Genomic DNA, 20,869 nt, shown 5'->3' with positions numbered 1-20,869 from the left:
TGAAGATGTCTACCAGAAATGTCTAAGAGAAAACTAATATTCTGAAGGACTGAAAAATGGTCCTAAATCAGGGAAAATGACACATTACCTGGAGAAACAATCACTTTCCATATTGTAGGGTCGCATTTAAAATTTTGCGTTTGTACTAGAAACAAAGAACTGTCATAGAGGGAAAAATTCATAATGTTGATTTCCCATTCATCACATCATTTGGTGGTAAGAAGTGTGAACTTTGTGGATTTGGGATCTCCTGGGCATATAACATGTGGTCTAGCATGTTTTACTTTTTTATTTGTATTTATGGTTTAGCCTATGCACATGGGGCATAGGTACATTATGATTACTGAAATAACAAAACTATGTGGTATTCCCATCTGTTAAAATGACTTCAACACACTATTACTCCATTAAGTGTCGCTTGTAGCACAACTTATTTTTTCCTTGATTTATCTGTAACTGATGAAAAATAACACTTTCTGTAACATTGAGTAAATCATTTCATCTCTATTACCTTTACTTTTATTGCTTCTAAAATGAGAGGGTTAGGTTAGAAATCCTATGATATCTCATCTCTTGAGATACTCCTTTCACTAAAATAACTTGATTTAATAGTGATAATATGTTCTGCAGGAGTATCCTGAGTCCACTTATTACTCTAAGGAGTAAAAGTTCTCCCAAATAGAATAAAGAAGAACAGTCTAGACTCTGGAAAGAATATGGTAATTTATAGTGATATGGTAAGATTAGGCTGTAAACTGTTTCGGGATTTGAAGGTGGGAAAGAGTGTGAGAGGCTAGAAAGAAGGGGCCTAAAGAGTGCTTTGCTGAAGAGTTTAAACTTCATTGTATAGATAGTTGACACCTCCTGGGATTTTCAGGCCCAATGGGTAATGTAATTAGATGTGTATTTTAGAAGTGTTGTTGGTAAATTGGAGGTTGGATTAAAGGTTGTAAAGCCCTGTAGCAAGGGAAGCAAATCAGGAAGCTATTTAGCAGTTGAGGGGAGTAGGGACAGATGTAAACAACTTTCAATGATCAACAAGACTTGGTGACTTGTTAGATGTTTCAGGGGTGAGGGAAAGGAAGGAATCTAGAGTGATCCAGAGATTTCTAGCTCAAGTGTTTGTGTTTATAGTAATAATTGATTTAAAGGAGGTTGGATCTGAAATTCCTTTCTGGAAGGGAGTGGTGGTAAATTTAAGGTACTTGTAGCCAAATAAGTGAAAAGTCCCATAAGGTGCTCAAAACTTGGGACTGATTCTGAGTAGAGATGGAGGGTGGAAATAATATATTTGGGAGTTTTGGAAGTAGTTACTGGGAACACAGCAGGGTGTGGCTTTACTTGCATGAGCATGTGAGGTGCAAAGAAGGTTGAAGAGATGTCCCTACAAAACTGCAGGGAGGAAGAGAAAGATAGATGGCTAGCAGGGTAAGAGTAAAAGTTATTAGAAATTAGTGCCCTGGAATTCATGGGAGGAAAGATTTTAAGAAAAGATGGATAGTAGGTGCAAAATGTTGCCATGAGGTCAGCTAGGACAAAAACATGTCTTTGGGATATGGTGGCCTTTGTTTCAGTTAAGCAATGAGGGCAGAAGTGATATTGCTGTGGGTTGGAGGCTGAATAGAATTTATAGAAACAAAGGGTTTCTGGATAAAGACCCTAGGTCATGAAGAGAATCAGTGATGGACAGTAGTTTGAAAGGTAGGCAGGTTTTGTCTTACGAAGATGGGAAATAATGCTGGCTTATTGAAGTAAATGAAGAAAGTGATGAAAGATATACTAGCTAATACTCTTCTGTAGAATTGGGAATAAGTTGAATTTTAACCAACAAGGGAAAGATTGTAAATATCTACATACAGGCTATTGTTATTCATCTATCATTATCTGTTTTCTCTCTCTCTGTCTCTCTACCTCTCTCTCACTCTCTACAATCATAATAAAATTACCACAAAGTTAATTTGAGCATTTATAATGTAGTTGAATCTGATTTATTAAATAAGGGAAAAATCAGAAGAAATCATTGTAGGAAGAATTGATAAACACCTCTTAGAAATGTATCTATTATTTATATGTTGCGTTGAACTTACTGGGATTGCTTTAGGGAAAAATGACCAGACATTTGGTTTAGCACAAGAAATTGAGTATTTGTCACCCAGGCTTCTTATTTGTCTGATTTATTTTATGACTCATTCTAAAAAGTTAGTATCTAAATTTAATTAGAAAGGAAAGAAGTCTAGATACTTAAGACTCTAACTTAGAATATTTAGAATAGGGCAGACTTAGAACAGAAAAGTCTTAAAGATCAGTTTATCCAACTCCTCTTCGAGTCTTCCTTCTTGAATCTTTCATTTCTTTTCTTTTTAAATTTTGTTAGCTGTAATATCCAGTTTGCTAGAATCTCCTAAAATAAAATCAGTTCCCTTTTCTTTTCTCCTTAATATCTAATTTGTGCAAAAATTTCTTACAGCTGTTTATACCACCACTATGATTGCTCACTTTTATGTATTTTTGTTATTGCCATCATAATTTCTTCTTTCAGAAATGCATTTTTTAATTTCTGAAAATAGGAACATTTAGGGGACTTTTTAATCATTAGACTCTAGTTTAATTACCCTTGCATGAGATATAGTCAAGTCCTGAACAGAACCTTTGACTACTTTATAGGGCTAGAAGACAAGATTTAAAGATCACAGGCCACCAAAGGTAGGTGTTCATGTAAATGTCCCAGGCTTTGAGATAGGACCCTAAAGGGCCATAGCTTAGGAGTAAATGTGAACTGAAAGTAAAACAGCTTTACATGTCAGCTTGAGGTTCATTCACTTCATTGGTCCCCAGAATTGATACCTGAAATTGAAGTAAGCTGATTCTACACTTTTATTGCTCCTAAAATCAAATCAGAATTATCTCTGGAGAAAGATAACATCATTTTAGTCTTTAAATTATTTATAAAGCAGTTTTTCAAGTAGAATGACATCTGGTGAGGGATACTCAGTCACATAAGTAGACATGAAAACATGAATGAGAGCTAGTAGAAACTGTAGAAATAGACTTAAAGAGTCTCTACTTATTGGAATACTAACAGAATTTTAATAAATGTACTTCATTCAAGAGGTTAAAAAAGAAAGTTGTAGCATGTTATAGGGAACTTGATTGGAAAATAATCAAATAGAAAATCTACAAGTGGAAAATATAAAAACTGAATTTGGATGGTTTCAGCAGTAAATTAGACCTCGTTGAAGAGAGAATTAGTAAACTGGAAGATACAACAGAAGAAAATACCTAGAATATAAAAGAATAACAAAGAATAACAAAAAGGTGGAACATTTGAAGAGAGTAAGAGATGGAGGAAGTAGTAAGGGGGACTCAGTACACTTATTTGATGTTTCAGGAGGAGAGAGAGTGCTAAAGCAGTGCTTAAAGAAATAATAATAAAGAGTATTCCCAAAATGATGAGTGATATCCAGCCACATATTTAAGAAGTCCAACAGATTCTAAGCAGGAGTTTACTAAATACTATAGTTAAACATCCTAAAAACAAAGGGTAAAAAAAAAAAAATCCTGAAACCATGTAGAGAAATAAGACAATATTAGCATTAAAAGAACCAAAATTTGACATTACCTACACATTGGTACAGATGCATTTATTAAAAGAAAGTTATTCCAGATGCAAGAGTGGAGAAAGAAGGAATGAAGGGCAGTGATACGGTACATGTGTTGGTATATCTGAATGAACAGATATACCACAGTGATACGGTACATGTGTTGGTATATCTGAATGAACACTGTAAAATAATAGCAGTGTCTTGTGATTTTTATTTTTTAAATTTTTATTTATTTATGATAGTCACACACAGAGAGAGAGAGAGGCAGAGACACAGGTAGAGGGAGAAGCAGGCTCCATGCACCGGGAGCCCGACGTGGGACTCGATCCCGGCTCTCCAGGATTGCGCCCTGGGCCAAAGGCACGCGCCAAACCGCTGCGCCACCCAGGGATCCCCAGATGTATGCAGAATTAAAACAGTGCCCATAATATCTTGTTTTAGGAATAGAGAATTGTAGATAGTGTTGTGAAGTTTCTATATTTTCCAGGCAGCAGTTAATCACTAATTAATAAATTTTGATTGAGGTGCTTAGGTGGCTCAGTTGGTTAAGAATCTGCCTTTGGCTCAGGGTCATGATCACAGGGTCCTGGAATTGAGCCTCCAGTCAGGCTCCCTGCTCAGTGGGGAGTCTGCTTCTCCCTTTGCCTCTCCTCCTTGCTTCTGCTCTCTCTCTCTCTCTCTCAAATAAATAAAATATTTTTTTAAATTGCTGGAAAACAGAAATCTTGATCATTTGAGGAGGCATGTAATTATGTATGATAATCATTAAAAGAATAGCATAACTTGTAAAGAATGTACCACTTCCAAATTGCCAATGTTCAAATAATGAAGAATAAGTATTAAAACAACTGAAACTAAGACAAGAAAGGAGACAGGGAATGTGTAGTGGGTAAGACAGCATTTAGTAAGATGATTGATTTAATCCTAAAAATATCAGTAATTACATTAAAAGTACATTGTTTAGCTACAGTCATCAAAACAATATAGTATCTGTGTAAAGATAAATATATCAATCAGTGGAACAGATTAGAAAGTCCCAAAATGGACGACGTTCAGATATTTGGTTTTCTCAAAGGCAACAGTGATAATAGGGTGGGCACATGGTGTGTGGTCAATTAGATATTTGTATGAAAATTGAAAAAAAAAAAAAACCCAACTCTGCAGCTTCTCCTATCAATATAGATTTAATCCAAGATAAATCATAGGCCTCAATGTAAGAGCTGACACTATTAAGCTTCTAAGAGAAAATCTATGAAAATATCTTCATAACTGTAGATGGGCAAAGATTTCTTAAAAGAGACACACAGAAGGTGTGAGTAATCAGTAATTGCTGGGTGGTTCAGTGGTTGAGCATCTGCCTTCAGCTCGGGGCATGATCGTGGGGTCCAGGATCGAGTCCCGTATCAGGCTCCCTGGAGAAGCAAGGGAGCAAGCGAGTGTGCTTCTCCCTCTGCCTGTGTCTCTGACTCTCTCTCTGTGTCTCTCATGAATAAATAAATAAATAATCTTTAAAAAGAAAGTGTAAGTAATCAAAATAAAGAATAGATAAATTGAATTTCATCAAAATGGAAAGCTTCTGCACTTCAAAACATAACGTGAAGAAAATGAAAAGACAAGCTACAGACTAAGCACTAAGCTAGGTGACCAGGATGGTCACCAGTGGGGACTCTCCTTTGGAGTTGGTAGGAGTTTAAAATTGTTACAAACATATCGAATAATTGTTTGACAGTATCTACTGATGCCAGAGATGCGCATGTCAGATGACCCAAAATTTCACTCCTACATTTCTACTCATTAGAAATGTGTGCACTTGTGCACCAAAAGGTATGCAAGATTGTTCACTGCAGCATTATTTTCATTAGCAAAAAACGAAAAACACTTCCCATGTCCATCAACAATAAAATAGATAAATGTGGTATATACTTAATAGAATACACTACAGAACAGCGAAAAAGATTTAACTGCACTTAAATTAACATGGATGACTTTCACGGACATGTCCCATGAAAGTGGCCAGATACAAAAGAGAATGCTGTGTGGTTCCATTCATGCAAAGTTTGCACACAGGCACAGCACACCCACACAACTTAGTGATCCTTATTTGGGTGGTAAAACTGTAAAGAAAAGTAAGAAAGGGATTAACATAAACATCAGGTTCATTTGTGAGAGGAAAAGTTTGGTGATCAAATAGTGTGGTATTGGGGGTGCCAGCAGTCTTCTATTTGTTCACCTAATGGCTCTATCTGGTTTTGGTTTCTGTATATTCATTGGCTATACCTTTGTTCTCTATTTTTTTCCTTATAGTGTCTTATTTCCAATAAAAATAGTTTAAAAAGAGTAAGATGATGTAATGGCGTAGATCATTGTTAACACCTTACATAATGAACGTATGTTAAAAAAAAGTATGTTACAAAAGTATGTTAAAAACAAAAAAGTATGTTAAAAACAAAATTTTTAAAATGTTTATGTGTGTATAGATACACACACACGTACACACTCACAGTGGACACAGAGTAAAAACACAGGAAGCATATATGCCAGAATGCTAACAGTGGATATCTCTTCATTTTACACAGAATATATACTGTTTTATAACTAGGAAACCCTCTTCATTAAATATTATTTAATAAAATTAACACCTGTAGAGGGTGTTGTCTTCTATAGAGAAGACTAGATTATTTATACAGTGTTATTCAGGGAAGGATTTAAAGCTGCTTTATGTGCAGTAAATAGCATTTTAAGCTAAAGCATATATGTAGTTACATAGAGGATCTTCAGGCAATGCTGTGGTTATTAACGACATATACCTTAGCTGCAGCAGGAACAATGGAAATTACCCAACAATTTTTTAATCCTAGACTGTTTCTTGAAATTCCTTTATCTTTCCACTCAAGGAAGAGCAGCATTTTTATATAGCTAGTTAAAGGAAAACCGCAATTTGTTTTTTTTAAAAAAGTAGAATATTGTCTAAGGCCGTGGAATTTGGTTGAAATATCCATGGCTTCAATTTTCTATTAAAAACGCAAGAGTGCCTACCTTGAAGGGTTGTCTGGAGCATAGTGTGATACCATGTTAATACTCAAGCAGGGTTATCAGTACACGTGATTTGTAGAACTGATTTCTGGGAAATGTGGGTAAGGCAGATGAGCACTGAGATGAAGAGTCTGGGCTTGGGAATTGAACCTGGATTTTAATTCCCCACTCTACAAATAAGCAGTTGTATTATCTAACTTCCCTTCCTTCATTTCCATGTCTTTAAAATAAGGAAGATAATAGTACCTACCTCAAAGGGCTGTTGTGGGGGTAAAACAAAAGTGCCCAGTATAGTGCCTAGCACATTTAAATTTTAGCTCTTGGTGTAGAGTTGTTTTATAGTTGACTTCAGATTACCAGCAAGGTTGTTAAGAGTCTGGGACAGTAACCACTCTTTTTTCATACATATAACAACTACAGCCTTTCTAAATTTTCTTTTTGATAATTGATTATTGCTAAGCTTGATGGTGCCATATGTACAGTCATTTGTGGGAATATTTGCCATGGTTGGGCATGAATTCTAGACTGCCACCTTGATATGAAGTTAAAAATTGGGAAGAGAGGAAACGGGGGGTGGGTAGAATGCATACATATTTCTCTATTTCTTGAATTTAACTATTTTTCTCCTCTTGTCTGCTCCCTCCCCTGCCTTTAGTATTAGAGCATCAGTAATCTCTCTCCAGATTCTTTGCATTTTGCATTATGTTTTCCTGAGGGGGGAAAAAGTTAGTGGTATTTTTTCTGGTACCAAGTCTTGCTGTCTTATTGAATTTCATCTTGATTTTAGTGTGTGTGTGCGGGGGGCTCTCCATTTCAAATTTGTGTGTAGGTGTGTAGGAAGGTGGGAGCTAGCGAGGGTAGATGCATTGCTATCATAGGAGATCTTCCTTGATGAGTACTCTGAATCACTAACCGTGTAGAGCCAATGTTCCATTGTGTTCTTTCTTTCACAGACTTAAGGAGGTTTTACCTTGTAACCGTGAGGTCTCCAAGTATGTTGCTTCATAAGAGGACCTGGCTTCATCTCCCTTTAATTGTTTTACTACTTTCTGAGTTCAGAAATAATACCTATTTTGCTCAGAGAATTTTGAGCTCAGTAAAGTGTAGACATTTAAGCTTCCCAGATTCTCTACCAAAAGGTGCTCGGAAAGTCAGTAATGATATTTACTATCTTACGGTCTTTTTTCAGAAGTTGCGTACTTGAGAAGAGGAAGAACGTAAAATGTGTGATATCTTCTTCCTTAAGATTCTATTTAAAAAAAATTTTTTTAAGATAGATTTTTATTATTTTTTATTTTTTAAATGATTTTATTTATTTATTCATGAGAGACAGAGAGGCAGAGAGAGGCAGGCAGAGGGAGAAGAAGCAAGCTCCATGTAAGGAGCCTGATGTGGGACTTGATCCCGGGACTCTGGGGTCACACCCTGAGCCAAAGGCAGATGCTCAACCACTGAGCCACCCCAGGCATCCCAAGATTCTATTTTTTTTTTTTAAATCTCCACCTGGGAACATAAGGACCTTATATGTCCTTATATGAAAGTTATGTGGCAACTAAGACTGTGCCGAATTCTGTTTGCTCTTAGTCTCTGTAGCACTCAGGAGACCCTCTGGTGTTCGTTTTCTGTAATATCCTTCAGGTTACTGAGATCTTAGCTGGATGCATTTGGGGACATGTTGAGTTAAATATTGAATGAGGAACTGGTATATCCCCTTTCATATACCTGGCATTTGAAGAGCCCTGGATGCAATATAAAATGAGAGTAAATAGTACCCCATCAATATTTAAAATCTATAGGGAAAAATCCCCCCTCACCCTAATTGATGATCTCACAGCAATTTGGTGACAAAATGATAGGCAGAGGAACAATTTTAAGGAAGCCAAATATATAGCTGCCAGCTAAGAAGAGAATTAGAAAGTACAGAAATGGACAATCCTTTCCAAGTATTGCATCCCATACCCATGTCATCATGATAGAGTATGTTTTCTCAGCCTCCCTCTATCATGCCTCCTATATCCAGGACACATAGAAACCTGAGTGGGTTTATTTCTTCTTTTTGAAGATTAAAAAAAAAGGAAGTACATATGATTACTCAGGAGAAGTACGGAGCATAGTCGGTTGAACTCATGGTTGGTTGAGCAGCTCAACAATGCTCTCAAGGCCCGAGCTCTTTCCATCTTCTATGTTGCCATCCTCTTTGTGTTGGCTCTGACCTCATTCTTGTTTGCCCACTGCTACAATATGACTACTGCTGCTCTGTGTAGCCACTCACATGACTTGGGCAAGGTTTTACATAGCCATTCTGGGGGTCTACTGGCTTGCTCTTCTTTTCTCAGAAAGTTGCAGGGTAAGGTGCTTCACCTGGGAGAGTAGTATGGGAAAAAAAGACAAAAGTGATTTTTTAGGAGGTTTTAATAATAGATCTTGGGCATTTGCTCAAAATAAGTGACCATAATTTTGAACATGTAAATCTAAAACACGTATATGCTAAGCGACACAGATAGGCTCCAAAGCCAATGCAGTCTTGAAATATGTGAGGATTTAGAGTGTGATTTGCTTCACTAGATTCCTAAAGAATACATTGGTACTTGACAGTGTTGTAATTTTTGCTTTTTCAGTTGCACATACATGTTGAAAGTCTCCTCTAAGTCGGTTACTTAGTTTTTTTTTTTTCTTTATTTTTATTTTGGTGGCATATTTCCCCCTACCCTTGACCTCAGGACATTATAGATGCTTAGAGAATACTGCCGACTGATTGACTGTGGTGTTCAAAACAGACTTTATGGTTATGCAGTATCTTTTTCTCCCCTCTGGCTAAAAACCATATTCCTTGCGAACCTGGTAATTGTTGAATTTACACCATAACTTATGCACTCTTAGCTAGTCAAATCAAACGCTGGGAGGGGGAAGAGCAGACGTGGTAAGCTCTTCACTGCTGTACACTTGAAGATTGTGATTGCTCTAATCTTCACTTGCCTCTTTCCATTTGGAATATCTTCTCTGAATTAATACTCCAGAGGAGAGTAACAAATGATATACACTGGAGTCAGTGTCTTGGTTGTACTAATACTTTACTGCTCTTTAAGGTGTGAGTCTTATTACATTATTCTGTAAGCTCAGCACATAAAGGAACACATAGCTTGGTTGGCAAGTAACCTGGCAGAGGACATTCAGCTCTCTACAGCTCCATCTAGTCAACCAAACCCAAAGTATTTTATACCCAGGTCTGTCTGTCCTTTTTACTATGCTAAGTATGTCGTTTGTTCTCTCTTTCTCTCTCTCTTTTTTAAAGATTGTTTAGTTGAGAGAGAGAGAGAGCACAAGCAGGGGAGCAGCAGAGGGAGAGGGAGAAGCAGGCCCCCACTGAGCAGGGGGCCCGACAGGAGCTGGATCCCAGGACCCTAAAATCATGACCTGAGCTGAAGGCAGATGTTTAACCAACCAAGCCACCCAGGTGCCCCTTATTGGCTCTCTTTATATCTAGGCCAGTTTTATCTCCTCCTGGAATCTTCTCTTTAACCCCATTGGCCATTGAGAAAATGGGTTACTCCATAGGCAATGTCCACAGTTTCCACTGAATTGAATTCTAAGCAGTTGAAAGACCATTTCCTAGCTAAAGACATTATCTCATCCTCCATTTTTACAGTTTCCTCAATTCCTAACCAGCTTCTCACTATGAAACTGATTATTCCTGGACTTACTTCCCCAGCTATCTCTTACTTTTCCCATTCTGGGCCTCCATGCTTACGCTTTTGTTTTATTCACAGTTTTGTTCCCTCTTCATTAGTCATTGGTCCCCAACTTGCCCATTACAAGCATATTTATTTCCATCATATTTTCTGACACTTAGAGACTGATGTTTTGCCTATCATCAAATGGCTAACCTAAATATATTTTGCTGTACAATGAGGAGAGGGTCTATTTATTGCACATAAATATCTAACATATTGACTTATTCAGTAGTTTATAAAGATCTCGGCTTAATCTTGCCACTTCTTTTTTTTCAGAAGCTGGTTGTCAGAAAATGCTACTGGGTTATATCATTTCTTATGAAGTTCAGGCAAGCCAGGAATAATAGGAAGATTTTTACATGTAAAATTGGCTCTTTCAAAGGTGGTTTCTATTTTTAAAGGGAAACTGAAAAAAAATAGACTATAACAAGTTTATAATTTTTTATTCAGTTTCAGTGCATTTGAGTTATTGAAGCAGTTCTTTAGTAATGATTGGTTTTCCTTGCTGAACATTTACAGTGTTTGTGGTTTTTTTAACCTGTTTTTTTTGTAGTCTGATGAGAATGGAAAGGGGTTCAAGGCCAAACCTTTGACAGTGTGCAGAAGATGACAACATTGTGGCAGCGAGTAAAGAAATATGGTGTCATTGTTTGTATTTCACACTCTCCAAATTACCTGTGATGAGCTTAAGAGGTTTCATTCACGCATAGAAAAATCTTAATTATTCCTAGTGCTTTGGTGTACCATAAAAGTTGAATTATTAATGCTGTAATTTGTTCAGATAGCATTTAGTAGGAAAATATATCAGAAATAATTAATTGTTCTTGAGATGTGTGATAAGGTAGATATATCTACAGAGGGCAATCAAAAAGAGTAGCAGTAGGATATTGATTGCTTTTTAGAGAAAAAAAAATTCCAATTGTGAGAGGAAAAGTCCCACTTGGGAAGAGTGTTTTCCAAGTTGCTTCCCTGCCAGGTGTTTGACATTGCATGTAGTCTTAGATGAATAAGGCTCATGGCAGTCCTTGGGAATGACACACTCCCAGGACCTCAGCTTTTTACTGTGAAAGCTTCCATTTTCAAAGCCCGTTGGTGTCAGTAGGAATGTCCCAGTGGTCTCTTGGTTATACTTCTAGTGAAGACCAAAGTTTTTTACACCTGACTCTGTGCTAGCTGCAGAAGATGATACCTGTCCACCAACAAAGTAAATTTAGACTGTTGCCAGAAAGTGAACCGCATGTCCTCCACTGTTTATAGGGTTTGACTCTTACCATTTATAAAGGGAAATAAACCTTACCTCCTTTTGATCTGTTTTAACATAACTGTGCACTACAGACATGATTTAGAATCATTCTAAAGTTACAAAATGTCCAAATCGTATGAGCATTTGCTCTAAGACCATCCATATTTTCCCCCTTCCCTTTCTCTGTCTCCTTGACCTAGCAGCAGGAAGCCTTTGTTTGAGGTGTTCATCTGGAACAACTTTTCCACACTTGTTTTCATGTTCTGTTAGATTACAGGGCAGCAGGCCTACCTTTGAAGCTCCTTTCTCTTTTGTTTCTTTGCCGTGCACTCCAGTAATTAACTTTGTCCTTCTTTTATTTGTTCCAGTCAATCGCAGGCCACTCTGCTGAGCATCTTCTCCCAGGAGTACCAGGTTAGAAGTTTTCTCCTTTGTGAGGGTTGACAGGTGCCTAATTGAATGATGAATGTCCCTTTATTTCTTTGTAATTGAACTGCCAGCTCTCTGATTGGGTTGGAGGATGTTCTCCTTTCCACATCAAGCACCGCCTGCGTCTCAGTGGAGGCCTGCCAAGCCTACCCATCCATCTGTCTAATAACATCTAGCCTTTGCTTATTTGGTGGACCTGTAATAAATTATGCTAAACCATTATTATTCTGACAATAATAATTTCCCTGTGTTGCGTCGTTCCATGTGCTAAATGTTTGCTGACTTGCACTGTCAGTGCTGCTTTCCATTGCTGACAGAGATGATGATAAATGACCATTGCTGGAGTGGCAGAAGGCAAGAGAGGCAGAAAATGGAGTCATTTATCATGAGATGACAGGTGTCAGTCAAGTGGCAAGTCTCTATGGAATTACTTTTTGTAGTTTTCAAATAAGTTGTTTTTAAGCAATGTTCTTCCTGGTTAAAAATGGCAATTGGGTTGTAAAACTAGAGTGCAGAGGACTTAGATGGAATTGAATCGAGGGAAAATTAATACAAAGGTTGAAAGAGGGAACAAGTTTTCCTTTGCCCTCTGCAACCCTAAGCAAACTTATTTAGATTCAATTGCTACGACCCTGTTGGCTTTTAAACATACACTGTACCTTGTGCAGTCTGAAGACATCTCTGCCATGCAGTAGAGATTGAAATGCATGGATTCATTGAATAGAAGGAAAAAAGACCTATCACCCACCTAAATCCCCAAACTCTTTTATTCACCTTGCCCAGTGTGCTAGATATTGGGATGAAGAAATATGTCATTCTGTTCTTGAACCTGATGTGTGACACAACATAAAGATCTTTTTTTGTTTTGTTTCAGAAACATATTAAAAGAACACATGCCAAACATCATACTTCAGAAGCGATTGAAACTTATTATCAGAGGTATGACCTGCCTGCCCCACTAGAGGGTATCATAGTACCTATTAATTGTAATAATAATTATGAATAAATTAGGTCACTAAATTAGTTGTCTATGGTAACATTTCAAGGCATTGTGATACAAGTCTTGCTTAAGACTCCAGGTATATTTTTGAATGATTTCTCAAATGGTATGTTTAAAGAATACGGTGAGACTGCCTTGATTGTTTGTGTGTGTGCATACCATGTAAGAAATCCTTATAGTAATTATGAAGTCTCAGTTGGCTACTTTAAACTTACTGTAAGTGGATATCTTGTGGAGCTGCATGTTAATAGACACATGTATCTACGTATATGTGTGAAAGTTCTCAAGCCAAATTTTATTTCTTATTTATATCAACAAGTTGAAAAATACATTAGAAGACAAAATTGAGTTTTGGCTCACTTCTGTGTTGCGTCATAGGTATTGGGTTTGCCATTTTTGAAATGAGGGGAAAAAAAACATGTCAAGTAAGGACATACGGAGATATATAATAATAGACAACTGTCACATTTTAAATGGGGTTTTGTATTTAAAAAAAAGTCTGGGTATAAATCAACAACATAGTGTCCAGGAGATTTTTTGACTTCAGCTTAATTTACTATAAATAGTTTTCAACCTCTGTTCTAAAACAGAATTTTAAAATGGCTCTTTTAAAAAAATTCTAAACATGTTATTGTCTTTGGTAATATGACTGAATAATTTATAACTGTAAATGGTAATGGCTTGCATTAGAATTGGTTGGTTTCTTAAATATTTCAAGGATATAGTGGAAAGGAAAACTGTCTGAAATATGCTCTTAAATTATTACACCTAAGATTGACACATCGTTTCTGTGATGAGAGTGACACCACTGATTTTAGATGAATGATTTTTATGCACAAAAATTTTATGAATGAAATGAGTGCCTAGAATAAATATTGGTATCGTGTTTCTGTAAAGTCATTTTTTAAGAATTGAGAAGCGTTTATTGAAAAGAAAAGTTATTGAAGTTAGCTTTTTAAGAAAGTATACACTGTACCATGTATGGTAAGAGATCTCTTCAGCATCTGTTACAGGTATACACACCACATTTGCCCACTTTTGTGTCTAGAATTCCCCTTTAAACAAGTCTTTGTAGAATTTGAATTGATTTTTTCAAGAATTATAATCTCAGTGACATCAACATTTAAATTAAAGTCATAACTTAAATCATGTGTGAAAAATGAGGAATGGCTCACAGGGTGTTAGGAAGTCAGCAACACTTTGGAACTCAGGCCCTCCAAAGAAAGACTGAAAAGCTACTTACCCATCAAAAAGTACATTTTTGTTTGTAAAAACTATTGTCCTAGCCCATCATATAAAGTTTGGTTCTTTGTCCAGTCTTTAAAGCCTTGGTAATGTAAGCTATAGAAAATAGAACATTTCCTAGAAATCTGGAGATCCACTTACAGGCAGGCTGTCAGGCTGCCCTCTGACAGTCATTTTCATTGTTTAAATGCCATTTTAATGAGATGATTTCTAAGATCTCTAAGTATGGCTTTTTAAAATCTAGTTTCATTTAAAAGTATATTTAATAAAGTATGAACATACCTTATTGGATTATCTGAGTAGGTCAAGCCGGAAATAAAATTCTTTCCTATAAATCTGGTTACTTAATGATGAACATTTGAGTGAGCAATAATGAGAATATAGAATATATACAAATATATTTATTTATTATTATTATTTTTTAAGATTTTATTTATTTATTCTTGAGAGACACAGAGGGAGAGACACAGGGCAGAGGGAGAAGCAGGCTCCATGCAGGGAGCCCGATGTGGGACTCGATCCTAGAACTCCAGGATCACACCCTGGGCCGAAGGTGGCGCTAAACTGCTGAGCCACCTGGGCTTCCCACAAATATATTTATGAATTTATTTAAAGGTGAGAATCTCAGTTGTTTCAAGGAGTCACAGCATTCCAAGCAAAAATGTGAAGTTAGGCTGTAATGGACAGACTAAAGAGAAAGCAGCCTCACCAGTTTCTTCCTTTACCACCCTGCTCACTGGCTTTCTGCCCTGCCCTCTGTGCTTGGAGATGGGCCATATTGTTAACTTTCAGATGGATTGACCGCACAGCCTCTTGTAAATGAGCCAGTTAAATGTCCCTGTATTCTCTAAGGTAAATTGGCCTTAAGAGAGTTTTGTTTTCCAGCTGATGATAATAAAGGCAAATTGTATTATATCAAAACATATTTAAAAGCAATTTGACAATGTTAATACTTTCTTTAATTCTTTTTCTTTTATAAAAGTAATACTTGAGTATTCTAGAAATTAATACATTTGTGATGGTGTAGAAAGGAATGAATGATTACCCGTAATTGTGGCAGCTAGAGATAACGACGGGGGTGTTTTTCATTCTGGTCTTTTGTCAATCCATTTTTACATAGATGAGGTCATACTATATATACCATTGTGAATTCTGAATTTTATATTTGGAAAAAAATGTGTATGACATAATACTACTTTGTAGAAAGCTTTTTGTAAACATTTTATTGATTGGATTACTTCATCACATGGAAAGTACCATAATTAACTGAATTATAACTCTGTTGAACATATTGTTTCCAATGCTGTAATATAAAAATAGTATTGTGGTAAACATTTTGGTACATAAGTATTTGCATTCTGGATTAGTTTTTTAAGATTTCTGTAAATGTGTAATTACTGGTGCAAATAATGAGCGTTTAAGGATTTTATTATATGTTGCGAAATTACTGTCTAGAAAGGTGGTAATGGTTTCCTCCCAGCACTGTCTAAGAATTCCTGTGTGTCTGCATTCTTGCTAGTGTTGAGATGATCCTAATTCAGAATTCAAAGTCTGTATTTATAGACCATATAGTACATATTGTGATTCCATCATGCTTAAATGAAAGTTCAAAATATCCAAATATCAGCTGAAAATGCTTTCTCAAGCTTTTGAATTATTGAGGAAATTTCCTCAGTTCTTCGTACTGTGTACGTACTGATAACAGCTTGAGTGTTCATTTTGAAAACAGCTCTATTCTTTCTCCTTGCATTAATTGCATTTTACTTCCATAAAGGAGACATACTTGGTAAAATTTACTTAGGTCCATCCAGACTATTGCACATGGGCATGTATGCACACACACAGACAGGTTCACAAGTGGCCAGATTTTTAAATCCCCATCAATAGCAAAGCTTAGAAATGTTGACTCCCATCTTTCCCTTCTTCCAACACACACTGTTTGAGGGCCAGCTTTATTAGCTTTATGGAATCAGATCAATTGAACTTCATTCACATGTTCACATGGGAAAAAGGCCAGCTCAAATATGTTATTGACATTACATGACAAAAGTAGTTTCTGAAAATTTGTACCACTCTTTTGTTTAATTAGCACAATTCACTTTGCATTCACTGTGTCCCATCTACTGTGCTAGGAATCAAGTGTATGAATGTGAATAAGGCATGATACCTATCCTCAGCTGCTCTGTTTTAGTGGGAAAACAGCTACATACATGGGGATCGGCTCCAAAAATTTTAAAGGTAGAATCAACAAAGGTAGTATTCACCTATAGGCTTAGCATAGACTTTTGGTAGGTTTTTGAAGTTCTACCGTTATAATTATTATGAAAATAATAAAGATCAAATAATTTTGCCTTTAGTATTTTAAATCAGGGGCACCTGGGTAGCTCAGTCATTTGTGCATCTGCCTTCCGCTCAGGTCATGATCCCAGGGTCCTGGGTTGGAGGCCCCTATGCAAGGCTCCCTGCTCAGCGAGGAGTTGTCTTCTCCGTCTGCTCCTCCCCTTCCACCATGGCCAGCCCCCACCCCCTCCATACTCTCTCAAGTGCAAGCTCTCTCTCTCTCTCTCTCTCAAATAAATAAAACACTTTTTAAAATCTTTTAAATTAACACATACTATTTTTAATCGTAGATGCTAATGAATCTTTCACACTCAAGAAAACATAAGATGGACCTTCTATGAAGATCTTTTGAGGATGGTTTACCCACAAGATAAACACTTCTTAGTCCTCTTATGGCAAAGCTAGAAGATGACACATAGCTTCTGTCCAAAGTAGTTTTAATTTATCAATAGATATTAGAAGATGGACCAGGTCACCTTAATGTAGTGTTCATAATCACATCCTTTTATCTCACTTAAAATTCAGACCTTTGCTAAGGATCTGTTGGATGTAGGGTCAGCATACATTTATGTAAAACCCTCCCACGGAGCTTCCAGTCTAAATGAGAGAGAAACAAATCATTGTAAATGTATGGAAAGTCTGCACAGCAAGTTTGCACATTTTTCGAGGATGCAGAGAAGGGTAGCATTAGGAATTTCCAGTTGTGTCCTTACTGAATGTTTCTTTGTCATTAGTATGCCCCTTTGATTGCATAGCTAAAATTTTGAATAAACTTGATCAGTCGCTTATATAGAAGACAAATTTCCCAGAAAGGAAAACTACTACTTCAAATTAATTTTCACTTAATTTCTTTGCCCTGGCACTCCTGAAGTATTACAGAATATAGTTAGGAAATAAATTGGAGAATAAATATATTCAGAAGCAGGTCTACCCTTCAGCTTTGGAAGGCACCTTAGTAGACCTTGGGAGGTAGGGTTCCATTTCAGAGCTTTACCGTCACCAGCTAAGAGAGCATAGATGGGTTTCATCAGTACCCTGGGGTTTTGTTTCTTGGCAACTAGGCAGCTTTTAACAAGTAATTAGGAATTCCCACTATATTAGGTATGAACATATTTCTATATAGGTATAGTAGGTTATGGTTAGACCATCTCCTGTTACTTTAAACTTCATAGAGGCTCTCCATTGGTTCATGGTTAATGCAACATTTCCATGAAACCATGTCATTTTGAATCCAAATGACGGTTCTCTGGCATAGGCAGTGGCTGTCAAAGCTCTACTCTGGTCACACTAGAGCCTTTCCTGGTCCTCACACACCCCAAACCCCAGGCCCATTCCTGATATTTGTGCTTACTGTCCTCTTGCTGGGAATGTTCTTCCTCCCATGCTCATCACTTTCCTTCTTACAAGTCTCTACCCACGTGTCACTTTCTTAGGGTTGGGCTTTCTGACTACCTCATCTAAGTTTACGCTTTATGGTAGCATATATATCATTATATTATGTATGTATCTCTGTGTTTTCATTGTTTGTCTCTCCACTAGAATATGACATCAGAAACCATGGAAGGTTTGTTCCCTCCTGCCTCTTTAGAACCTGGAATAGGCTCAGTATAAGTTAGCTCAAAAATATTTGTGTGATAAATGAACATTGAGTCGAAAGTTGTAAAGATACCCTAATATCAATATAGGTTTAACTCATCTGACCCAAAGTCTGAACCCTTAACAGATGAGCATGTTTGGTGGCTGTGAGCACAGGATTAGTTGGTTAGACTTGACCGAAACGATTGGCTATTTATTGAGCAGCCTTAGCCATGCGGTGGAATTGTTGTGAGTTGATGTGAGATTCTAAGCTAAGCTGTTTCCCAGGGACCTTTCTCTAAACCACACTTGCCCTTTTCTCCTGAAAGTGCTTATTTCTCGATTAGAGTCCTAAACAGTTTTTTCAAGAAAGTCCCTGATATATGGAAAATGAACTTATTAGAATTACTTTGAGGTTATAATGATCCTGAGACTTCCTACCTTGAATAATTTACTTTTATTCTACTTTGTTTGTAGAAAAATCATATATCTTCATAAATATACTTACGAAATAATATAATTTAGTATCTGCTTGTAGTAGTTCTATGGAAGACCTCACCTGTTGACTTTGATTTTTACTATCAAACAGGTATTGTTAATTTATTCACTCAAACAGCATACTCTAGAGAAAACGTCCATGTTGAATTCTCTTGTCCAGTGTGGCTCTTGAAAGTTTTTAAATCAGGGACGCCTGGGTGGCCCAGCAGTTGAGTGTCTGTCTTCGACTCAGGGCCTGATCCCCGGATCCGGGATCAGGTCCTGTGTTGGGCTTCCTGTGGGGAGCCTGCTTCTCCCTCTGCCTAAGTCTCTGCCTCTATCTCTGTGTATCTCTCATGAATCAATCAATCAATCAATCTTAGAAAAAATTTTTTAAAAGTCATTATATCAGTAATTTATTTAAAAATACGTATGTGTATAATGTAATCACCTATTGTAAGCCGAGAGCTGTTTTAGGCATAATAAATTGAATAAAATACCTCTACCTCTACCATCATCATCAGGCATTCAGCCCTGCACTGGGGAATGGGTTTAAGATGGAGAGTAACTAGGCAGACACAGTACGCTGCTGTGTTAAGTGATGGAGAGAGTTACACGGTGGTCATCAATTGTACCTTGGGATACCTCACGTTCCCCAGGCTTGTGGTGGTTTGAGAAAAGTTAGGTGTCAGCTGAATCATGAGTTCTCCAGGTGAAAGTCGGAGTGCAGAGCAGTGACTACAGATAAGACTGGCTGAGGACAGTAGTTGGGAACCAAATTATGTAGAAATTGATAAGCAATATTAAGTGGTTATAATTGAATCTCAAGATTTAATGTGGAGCTATAAAGTGTTTCCGGGAGAATGGCACATTAAAATTTTTACTGAAAAATAAAAATCACTCTGGCTTCCATGTCTGGGATGGATTTGGGGAGGTTTTTTTGGTTCGGTGTTTTTTTTTTTTTTTTTTTTAGCTGGGTTAGGCAACGAGGAGGGATGGAGGTTATGATGGAAATGCAGGGCAGGTAAGATGATGGCTTGTGTTGCCTGACAAGGTGTGTTGGCCCACCGATGACAAGTCTGTCCCATTTGTTTCTTAATAAGATGTCAACCAGTGTTGTGAAACAGAAGTAAATAAAAAGGTGAGATGAATGCATGGATGCTTTTTTTCAAACCATAAGAGTAAACTGATTTCCTCTCCATAAAGTGCTTTGTGGTACAGATAAAGCTGGGTGATAGGGCTAGTTCTTTTCAAAATCCCTTCCGTCTTCACTTTACATGTTAGAAGACGAAAGCAAGGGAGACCAACTTGCTCACAGCTTGTGCCCCCAACTTCAGTTAGTAAGTTGCCAGTGGGTTTGAGGTAAGTTGTTTTTGTTTGCCTTTTCCCTTCAATGCTTCCCTATGACAGTAGCATACTTTACTAGAGTTGAGCGTGGCATTTGCCCAGGAGAAATGTGTATACACATGGGATGCTGACAAGTCTATGCTGGCCTTTTCTTGTCACTGCATTACCACTTGGCTTTGTCTGTCTAGGTACCTGAATGGAGTGGGGAGAAATGGAACTGCCCCAGTGCTCCTGGAGCTGGCCAATGAGGTAATGTTATTGTTATTATTTTATTTAAACCTGCATAAAACCTACAGGGCCTGTCTAGAGTAACTCTGCTTGGAATTATAATTAACCTTAAAGAAAGAGATTTTGAGGTACATTAGACATTTAAATTGCTCCCTGGTCTCTTTGTAGTTTTAATAATTGGACAAAGAACTTCATATATTAATAAATCAGTTAACATAATTAGTCTGCTCCTTTTAAGGCAAATGTGTAAACAGCTTCTTGGTTTCTTATTTTGTGGGAAATTTCAACCAAGCAGCTCAGGACATGCTCATCTTTGGATGTGTTGTCTTAATTTAGTGTGAGAAATACCTGTGTTAAGAGACATATGCCAAGAAAATCTATGCTATTACAACAATGAAGAGAGAAATTGTATACTTAGAAATGTAATGTTTACTTGATTTATCTTTTCGTCCAAACTTTTATTATGATAAAAATGCATGCCTCGTAGAAAAGTCTCTTTATATCAAGAAGCATACTGTTCTTAGAAACACCAAGTATAAAGTGATTTATTGAACTTATTTGTTAACTCTGCTCTGCTTCTGTTCGGGGATACAAATAATAGTCTTACATTTAAAAAAGG

General features: G+C 37.0%; 1 protein-coding gene across 4 annotated transcripts in view; it reads left to right on the top strand.

Moving 5' to 3' along the window:
- The window catches only part of CDIN1 (CDAN1 interacting nuclease 1), a 225,512-nt gene that overhangs the window by 40,331 nt on the left and 164,312 nt on the right, over positions 1–20,869 (top strand). For 2 of the 4 annotated variants that reach the window (XM_041743808.1, XM_041743807.1), the window contains exons 2-4: positions 11,978–12,023; positions 12,913–12,977; positions 20,211–20,271. In XM_041743808.1, coding sequence (XP_041599742.1) covers positions 11,978–12,023; positions 12,913–12,977; positions 20,211–20,271 — 172 coding nt within the window. The remainder of the gene's footprint in view (positions 1–11,977; positions 12,024–12,912; positions 12,978–20,210; positions 20,272–20,869) is intronic. The other 2 variants (XM_041743811.1, XM_041743810.1) reach the window with 2 other exon arrangements.

Source organism: Vulpes lagopus, chromosome 2, assembly GCF_018345385.1.
Source record: "Vulpes lagopus strain Blue_001 chromosome 2, ASM1834538v1, whole genome shotgun sequence".
NCBI lineage: Eukaryota > Metazoa > Chordata > Mammalia > Carnivora > Canidae > Vulpes > Vulpes lagopus.
This window is presented reverse-complemented; position numbering and strand designations above follow the sequence as displayed.